Below are 9864 nucleotides of genomic sequence, written 5' to 3'. Positions count from 1 at the left end.
ATGTGGAATCCCAATACTGGGCAGCCAGGGCCAAATCCATACCCCCCCCCCAACATAGGGTACCCTGGAGGTTCGAATCCTGCCCTCCCACCACCTGTCAATCCACGTTTCCTCCGGCCCTTTCCTGCTCCCCAAAAAGCTCCCCAGCGAAATGCAGTTTTCCCCCACCATGGGCCCCCTCATCCTTTGCCACAGTTAGGGTATCCAGGATGCCAACCTCCAGGTCCCTACCCTCCTCCATACCCCCCACTTGCCGCTGGCATGCCTCCTGTGAATCCTTTGGCTCCTGGCATGTTAGGACCAGGAGTGACAATGGACAAAAAGATGCAAAAGAAAATGAAGAAAGCACATAAAATGATGCACAAACACCACAAGCATGGCAAGCATTCCTCCTCCCCTTCCTCCCCTTCCTTCCCTTCTTCCCCTCCCTCTTCTTCCAGCAGTGACTCTGACTGGATACAGGGCCTGGACCTTTCCCTTAAGTCTCACCAGTTCTGCTCTCCCACCGACCTTCAGATACCATGTTGTACTGGTGGAAATTAGCCCTTGTGCCCCACCCCACACTCCCAACTGAGCCTCACTCTGCTGTCCATCCCTGACTGGCTAGGGAAAATGGGAGGAGGATTGCCATGGGCTAGCGAAAGCCGTCTTCTTGCTGCTTGGATAGATCTTATAGCTGATGACTCTAGCAGGGACCTGTTTTTGGAAGATGGTGAGACCTTTGAGCTAAATGCTGAAGGCAAGTTTAAGATCTGTAAAATGTGATTTTTAATTTCCTTTTGTAATACTTGTGGTTGGGGGGGGTTGTGGAAATTTAACTATGAAGAAAAAAAATGTACTTTTTTTTGCAATGTTGGCAAACTTGAGTAATTTAGTGGGAAATACACTTCCCAGCAGGCCTTTTATTGGTCACGCTAACTGCACGGTTGCAGGGAGGTAGATCATATGTCTCCCAACACCCACAGACATAGTGAGACACATGGAGCCTCTACCACTGCAGAAAATCCAGTGATACCGTGACTTTCCTTAACACAGAAACAAGAGAAACAGCAAAGCGATGACTTCTGCCTCAATTTCAACTCTCAGACCTACCTCTGACAATGAAACTTAAATCACACCCCGAACTCCAGCTTCCAGGGAGCCTGGGAAACATGGGGTTAGCTTTCCTGCCTCTGCAGTAGAGGAATCCCACTGAGTACCTGCTCACCATACCTACCACACCTCTCTCACTACCCTGCTCAGACCTCAGGGGCAAACTCATCAAACACTCCAGCCAGTCTCCTCAATGCCTTTGTTCCACTATCACTCAGTCTCACCTACCTAGCAAGTCCTGAACCTTGGATTGATCCAACCTCTGCACAACACTCATGCTGCCTGACAGAATCACCCACCACCCAGATGACACTGTTATAAACTCACAATACCTAACCTCAACCAATCTTTAACACCATTCAACCATCAGCTGTGTGTATGACAGCTGTTTAAAGGTAACATAAATTAAGAATAGCTAGGACTTACTGAGTACTTCCTGTGTGCCATGACTCTTCTAAGCATTCTACACGTGTTCATCTTTAATCCTCAAAAACACTCTGTGTGATAGGTATCGTTATTCCCATTGACAGATTAGAAACAAGGAGACAGGAAAAACTAAGCCACGTTTTTAAGTTCACAGAGCTGAGAAGTCTCAGAAACAAGTTTTAAATCCAGGTAGTTTGACTTCAGAGCCCACATTTTCATCATTCTGCTGACTGCCTCTCACATTCTCCCAAACCGCCATCTACTGTGGACTTAATCGTATTCCCCCAAAAACTCAAATGTCTGATCCCTAAAGCCCAACATGGTGGTGTTTGGAGATCAGGCCTGTAGGAAGTAATTAGGTCACATGAGGCCATGAGGGTGCAGCCTCCCATCCCTCGTGATGGAATCAGTGCCCTTGTAAGAAGAGCAACATCTCTCTCCCTCACCCCTCACCCTGCCCCATGTCAGTGCACAGCAAGCAGGCAGCCATGTGCAAGCCAGGAAGAGAGCCCTCACCAAACCCAGCTATGCTAGCACCCTGGTCTCAGATTTCCAGCCTCTAGGAGCATGAGAAAAAATCTCTGTAGTTTAGCCTGTCCAGTCTATGGTGTTCCGTTATGGCAGTCTGAGCAAAGTCACCATCGTATCTTATCACTCACAGCAAATGTCAGGAACTCCTATTTCTTAGGAAAAAATAACAGCAGAAAGTAATGACTTCAAGTTCCTAACACCAAACTTCCAACCGACCTGCCTTTATTTATATCTGTACTGACTCTCTCCTGTCCCCACAGAATGACGATGCACACCTATTGTCTGCAGTGAGTACCTTCACCCATGGTTCAAGTCCCTTTTCCTCCCCCTGTGTCAGGAGCATGGCTCTCTGATGCATTTCCTCTTTCTCTGGTTTGTGCTCCTGACCCTGCTCACTCCTTTGCTGAGCCCTTAAACACACCCAGTGCTCTCCCTTCCTAACATGCCCTGGCCTCACACCCCAACTACTGCTCTGTTTCTCCATCTTCCATGTCACACCACACTCCCACCCTGGCTCCAGGACACTCCTCAGCCTTCCTCCTCCAGCACTCCTCAGATTGTCACCAGGAGACCAGCAGCCACCCAGCATTTGGCACTGTTGACCCCTTTCTCCTTCCTCGGTTTCCCTGATTTCACCCTCTCCTGGGCCTCCCCCTTCCCCTCTGCCGCCCTCCTCAGGCTCCACAGCAATGACTCCTCTTCCTGAACCTCAATCCTCACCTTCAATGTTGGTGCCTACAAGCGTCTTGTCATTATTCTGTTTTCGTCTTATTTTCCATGTTCTCACTAGGACATCTGCTCCCCTAGCTTCAGTGATCACTCACATGCTGCTGATGCCCAGGTCTGTGTCTCCTCCCCACACCTCTGCTCAGCATTGCACCTGCACTTGGCTCTCTACTGGATGTCTCCACCTCATGTCCATGTGTCCAGGGCTGCGTTTACCTTTAAGTTCTGACCTACACCAGTGTTCCCATGCTCAGTCAGTGGCCCTATCCAGAAACCTGGCCCTGTCCTTGGCTCCTGCCTCTCCTGATGCCCAGGGGCAGCTGATCCAGTACCTACAATATGTCAGATCCATTGCTGAGCACCTAACATGCAAGGATTTAATTTATTGTCATAATCTGAAGAGGGAGGAAAGAAAGAGGGAAACTTCAACTGTTTCAAGCACTTATTAATGAGGACATTGAAACAGAGCTCCCCAAGCCATCACACTTTTTCTCTGTTTCTCTCCACACATTCTGTGGCATCTGGAACAGGCTAACCCTGCCTCATCCCCCACCCTGGCCCCAGAGCAGTGGACGTGCCCTTTTGTGTCCTCCACTCCCCTCTTATCACACTATCGCAAAATGCCAGGTTCCTCTCTTGTATTATATGCAATTTGGGGAGAAGAAAGATGCATTATTCTCTCATAGGGAGTGAAAGCAGAAGCTATTACTGTGTGTGTTATCTGGCAATAAATTGGTTTTCATTTCATGGGAAAAGTTAAAATAGTTTCAGATTATGTAACTGGGCCTAATAAAAAGTATCAATAATTATCTTCTCCTACACAACAAATTCTCTATCCTTCTTGTCTCCACCACCACATTTACCTGCCCTTCATGCAAACAGAACAGCCTGCTATTTGCTCAAATTTTTAATGCAAACAAGACAAAGCTGTGTCTCTTACGTCTCTTCCCTTCAATTTCCCTGGCTTAGCCTATAGTTCTACCTGCAAGAGTCAGATTCTCAGTGATAGAGGGGACAAGGCAAGGTCATCATCCCTCATCCCCAGGCTCTGCAAAGGAACACACACACACAAATACACACCACACACACACACCCCACAGACACACACACACACACACACAAATGCACACACACACAGCCCCCCAAGCCTCTAGCCATGCCACTATGTATGAATTACAACTAAGGCCATCTCAAAACATTCCGATTACAAACTAAAGGAGGATTCTAAGTACCTGATAACACTGTCATCTTCTGGATGGGTTGGGGTGCACGGTTGTCTCTGAAATGTGCAGTACGTGGTCTGAACTCAGCTCTTTCCTCTACAGGGTTCCAGAAGCTCACCCTTGCTGCTGGGCAGGGAGCAGGTAGGAACCTTTCCAGGGGACACTGAGAAGCATTAGCTACAGCAGGCAGTAATATCATTAACTACTCTCCAAGCAGTCTGTGCAGGAAGTGCCCCCGGCTTGAATGAAAAAAAATGATTCATATTTTCAATTTGCACCAAATGGTAAATGGGATGGATGAGGGACTGGAGGAAGCACACAAGCCCACAATCATGCCTACAAAGCCTAACAGGGCTCCAACCACCAGTGCCCTGCCCCACCCTCTAGGCCATTTTGCAGATGTGGGTAGATTAATCTCCCTCCCTGCAGACCCCTTCAAGAACCAAAATGTACTCCTAAAGCCTGGAATCCAAACTTTGAAACCCAGTGTTCATGCCTTTTGTTAGTATATAGAAAGATGCTTTTTGTTTTTGTTTTTGTTTTTTCTGTTGGCCCTGTATCCTGAAATCTTGCTAACCTCACTTGTTAGTTCTAGAAAGTTTCCTATATAGAAAGTATGTTGTCTACAAATAATGATAAAATTCCCTCCACTTTTCAATCTGTACATCTTTTGTCTCCTTTTCTTGCCTAAATGTACTTGGTAGATCTTAAAGTATAACGTGGAACAGAAGTGGTAAAATTGCACATCTTTATTGTTTCCAACATTAGCGAAAAAGCCTTCATTTCTCACCATTCAGTCTGATTTTAACTGAAGATTTTTTAAATACACCATTAGCCAGATACATCAGTTTCATTGATTTTTGGTCTTATCTTTACTGTTTCCTTCCTTCTACTTGCTCTGGGTTTATTTTTCTTTAATTTTTCTTGACTCCAAAAGTGAGAATTTAATCTTTACTGAGATAGCTCTTCTTTTCTAATGTCAGCCTTTAATACTACAAATTTCCCTGTAAGCACCACTTCAGCTTCATCCCACAAATTTTCTCTGTTGTTGGGTGAAGTGTTCTATAAACGTCGGTGAGGTCTAGGTGGTGGACGGTGGTGTTCACTTCTATCTTCCTGCTGATGTTCCTTCTACTAGTTCTGTTACCAGGAGAGGAGTATAAAAATCTCTGACTATAATTGTGGATTAGTCTATTACTCCTTTAGTTTTTTCAAGTTTTGCTTAATTTTTGGAACCTCTGTTTTAGGTGCAAGCACATTGAGGGTTGTTATCTCTTCTTGGCAAATGAACTCCTTCACCATATGCGATACCCCTCTCATTCCCTGACAGTTGTCTTTGCTCTGAAGTCCACTTTCTCTGATGTTAATTAGCCATTCCTGCTTTCTTTGAATTAGCGATTGCATGGTATGTCCTTTTCTCTCCTCTTATTTTTAACCTCCGCTACTGTATCAAAGGCAGGCCACATGGGAATTGTTACCAGGCGATGAGCTCCCTTTATGCCCGTGTCCAGGACCAGGCTGCTCTCCCAGTTGAGGCGTTCCCGTGGCCATCCTCTGCCCGCTTCCTGTTCCTCCTCAACTCCTCCGGGGCCAGGTCAGAAAGCTCTACACTGATTGTGTCACCCATTATCATGCAGGGACTTTGGTTTCCCTGACCACTGATTTTCTGAGGTCCCCTCCCCCAACTCCCTTCAATTCCCAGCTTCTTGCTCATTCTCACTTCCTGTCTCAGTGAGTACCATGTTTCTCTTGCCATCACAGGGGTCCCCTCAGCCTGAGATGGCTGCCAGAACCCACCCACCCCCATGTCCCCACCCGAGTGGAGCTGTAGCCAGTGTGTGGCAATGATAATGGCTTCTTTGGGGCTAAAGTTCCTAAAACAGGAGAGATGTGGGGAGACACCAGGGGGTGATGATTCAAGGGGTCTCCTCATCACTCTAGCCTTGCTGAGGGTCTCAGGACAAGAATGAAAACAAGAGATGTTAAGTGTTGCTCATTAGAGTAGATTTCTGTTTCATAATTTATGATGCTATAAAAAGGGAATCAAGGAGGCAGCGGTGAAAGGAGGGAAGGATTGACAAATATGAACAGGCGTCTCCCAGCAGCCTGGTCAAGACACAGCGTGGCTAGGCAGAGACCTACAGGCCAGAAGACACTAGGATGAGATCTCTTTCAGAAGGCATTTCTCATATTAAACACTCACTTTCAAACCTAATTTCATCCTTCTACATATACAAGGCTGAACACGCCTCAAGCCCCAGGAGCCCGGCTCTGCTCCTCCCTCTCAGTCCCTCGCGGAACTTGCTCCATCCATCATGCCCTGCCCAGAATATGTCTTGACCTTCCACTCTCCTAAACCTTTCCTCTTACCCTAAACATGTGACCAGACTTCTTTCACTAAAGAAAAACAAAAACTTACTAAATCCTATGACCTCCCTCCATCTGCTGACATAGGCAAGATTCTTGGAAGAAAAGTGCACATTTTTTGTTTCCAGTGGCAGCTCTCTCAGCAACTCAACTCTGCAGTGAGGCTCCAGAGGCCATTTCTGGGATCTCTGGCTTGAGTTTGTTTCTTCAGCTCTCCCCAAAAATTACTGAGCTGAAATGCACCCTCTAGTTAATATTTTCCTAGTTAGAGTAGCTAAAGAGAATGCTGTCTTTGACTAATACAGAATAATATACAAAGCGTTGCTGGCGGGAGACTGTAAAGGAAAATGGAATATGGGATTCTCTATCTGACCTGGGTGGGTTTGAAAGCCATAAGGATCTGATATACCTTATTTAATTTATTTCCTTCAGTATCAAAAGAGAAAATAAAAACAGGCTCACCATTCTTTGTGAGAAAATTAGGGACTGTCTCTACATTGTAAGGCTGGCAGCCTGAGCAAACAGTCCTGGGGGTGAGAGGCCCCCAAAGGTGGGCAATGGAAGGTCCTGTGCTCATGGCACTGAGATGGGCCCTTGTGCCCATGGCAATGAGATGGGAGCCTGCCCTGGGCTACATCCCACACGGCAAGGATGGGAGGAGGCTGACCCCTGCATACATGGGTGCATATCACCTGTGACATGTACATGGGTACCATCATGATCACCTCATGTTACAGGTGAGGAAACTGAGGTTCCAAAGAGGTGCATTGGCAAACCCAAGGTCCAGGAAGTCAGTAAATGGCAGAGCCAGGCCCAGGTCCAGGTCTCCAGCCTCCCAGACCAATGGTCTTTCCAGATCCCAGTGCCCCGTCAGTGACGTGAGTCTCCCGCACTAATGTGGCTTCAGACCTTGAGCAGCCACACTGAGGGGGACGGAGGCCAGGCCTGTCCCAGCAGCATATCGCCTCCCTCACACCACCCCCAGGCAGAGGAATTGAGGCCTAGGGCTGCGTCTCAGCAGCCGCTGGGCCCCAATGTGGCCCTCGGCCAACCACAGGCACCTCCTATATGCAGTGAGTCACGAACAGGCCTGCACCTCGAGCCCAGCTGCTGGCCTGAGAAGCCTGGGCTGGGCTTCCAGTCGGGCTGGGGACCCTCATATCTGTGAGCTGGAGGCGGTGACCCCTCCCCTCCTCCGTGAGGGGTGGACGCTGCCTCCCTGGGAGGCTCACGTTACCTTCTAAGGTGGGAGAAACCCCCTGTGGAGAGAAGGCTTGGCCTTGAGCTCCAGCCAGCTCCACACACGGCTCCTGCCCAACCTCAGTGTGTCAGTGACACTCACACCCCAACCACATCAGTCAGGCCCTGTGATGGCCAGCTCTAGGTGAACAAAGCTGGGCTGAGAGAGGTGCAGAGAGCTAGCAAAACATTACTTCTGGATACGTCTGTGAGGCTGTTTCTGGAAGAGATAAGCATGTGAATCCGCAGGCTGAGTAAAGATCTGCCCTCACTAACGGAGGCGTCATCCCTTCGGTGGAAGGCCTGGGTAGAACAACAAGGCAGAGAAAGGCAATTTCACTCTCTCCTCTAGAGCTGGGATGTGCATCTTCTCCTGCCCTCAGACTTGGCCACTCCAGGTTCCTAGGCCTGTGAGGCTGGGCCTGACACCATTGGTCCCACAGGCTCTCAGGCCTCAGACACAGACTGAGTTACACACCAGCCTCCCTGGTTCTCCAGATTATGGACAGTGTATTATGGGACGTCTCAGCCTCAGTAATCGTGTGAACTGATCACTGTCATTAATCTTTTCCTGTGTATATTGGCCCCCCATGGCCCTGGGTTTCCCATCAGTTAATTCAACCAACTGCAGATGATCAAAAATATTCAGAAAAGTTAAAAATAACAATAAAAATACAAATTTTTAAAACTCAACTATTTATATGTCATTTACAGTGCATTAGGTATTATAAATAATCTAGAAGTGACTAAAAGTACACAGCAGGATATGTATAGACTATATGCAACCAATGATGCCATTTTATATAAGTGATTGAGCATCCACAGATTTTGGTATCTATGGAGGGTTCTGGAACCCCTCTCCCATGAATGTCGAGGGATGACCGTTTACTTTCCTGGCTCTGTTTCTCTGGAAAACCCTGCTAAGCCCTTTCTGCAGTCCTTCCTCTATCACAAGATTTCCCCTGTCGTCCTTGGCTCCCTGGTTCTCAGCATCGCTCCTCCGTCCAGCAGGGAGGGCAGAGCACGTGACCCAGCACAACTTCACCACACCTTAAACCATAAGGCCACATCCGCTGTGCCCCACAGGGAAGAGTGTGGGCTCCACAGTCTCCACCACAGACCCAGAATGTGCCTACAGGTGTTTGAGTCCCCTCTTAATGGGGCAAGGAGGGGAGAGAGAGCCAACAGGGCTGTTCATGGGGAAAACTACTCCCCATTTATGGGCCCAACCCTGTCCCTTACGGACCTCAGAAGGAGACCAGGTCAGCCTTCAGCCTGTCCACCTGTTTCCGGTCCCTGGGTAAGACCCTTCCCTTCTGATCCTGTCAGGTGTCCACTGATCCTTCCAGATGCAGCTCACATGGTCCCTGGGGAGCCGGCCTTGACCCTCCTTTGATAAAATTAGGGGCTCTGGGCTCTGGGCTCTCACAGCACTCTTAGCAGGTTGTCTGTGAAGACCCTGGAGGTGCCACATGTGCTCAGAACAAGACACACAGCTTTCTGCTAAACTACAGGTGGCAGCATGGACTGCTTCTCATTCAGCCAATATTTACTGAGCACACCTGAGCCTCGGCACTGGCGGGGCCTTCCTTCCTGTCTGGTCACCATCTGCTGCAGTCACTGAGCCCAGAAGTGGCTTCACGGACCGCACAACCACACCCAGCACCTCCTCTTCTGACAGACACCTTGGCCCACAAGGGGCCCAAGTCACATGTTCTCTGGGAAAATGAAGGATAACAGCTCTCTCCTAGTTGTCCACGTGTGGCCCTGAGTAGTAGCATGTGTGCTGTCTGTCATTCCATAGATAACACCCCAGCCCAGCCTGTGCTGTGTGGGGGCCCCACCCTCTTGGGACACAGGCAAGACTCCATCACAAGGTCGGGCCCAAAGACAAAGCCCAGAGTCAGACAAATTGCTTTCCAGTGGAGGCAGATCACATGCAGGTGAAGCTCCCCAAATGCAGTTATTTGCCCTCAGCGACAAATAAGGAGAGAGAAAAAAATAGCAATTTAAGTTGTGAAGCAATTCTAGTCAGGGCCCAAAATGAGTATGAGATGGGAACTATAGATCCATGGTTCCCTGGCTCCATCTCTCTGCTCCCACCCACCTTTGTGGGAGCCACTGGTGTGCTGGTATCTGTTTCAAGGCCAGCTCTTGCAGAGGAAAGAACCATAGTTTCTAGCATTTCCCAATTCCTGTAGTGTAAATTCTCCTCTATGACTGACTTCAAAATACCAACGTCATGATACTGAACATAGAG

General features: G+C 48.4%; 1 protein-coding gene across 1 annotated transcript; it reads left to right on the top strand.

Moving 5' to 3' along the window:
- LOC123634792 (proline-rich protein 13-like) lies at positions 1-9000 on the top strand. The gene is made up of 5 exons (XM_045546513.1): positions 1-399; positions 5510-5592; positions 7423-7562; positions 8691-8742; positions 8934-9000. Exons 1-5 carry the CDS (start codon positions 1-3, stop codon positions 8998-9000), a joined length of 741 nt encoding a protein of 246 aa, XP_045402469.1.
- The last annotated feature ends 864 nt before the right edge of the window (positions 9001-9864 follow it).

This window comes from Lemur catta, chromosome 3, assembly GCF_020740605.2.
Source record: "Lemur catta isolate mLemCat1 chromosome 3, mLemCat1.pri, whole genome shotgun sequence".
In the NCBI taxonomy this organism is placed as follows: Eukaryota; Metazoa; Chordata; class Mammalia; order Primates; family Lemuridae; genus Lemur; species Lemur catta.
This window is presented reverse-complemented; position numbering and strand designations above follow the sequence as displayed.

Coding starts and splice junctions, on each gene's coding strand:
- LOC123634792 (XM_045546513.1), top strand. CDS start 1: ATGTGGAATCCCAATACTGGGCAGCCAGGGCCAAATCCATACCCCCCC. Junction 400..5,509: donor GCAAGCATTCCTCCTCCCCT/TCCTCCCCTTCC, acceptor GCCCGTGTCCAG/GACCAGGCTGCTCTCCCAGT. Junction 5,593..7,422: donor CTCAACTCCTCCGGGGCCAG/GTCAGAAAGCTC, acceptor GGCCAACCACAG/GCACCTCCTATATGCAGTGA.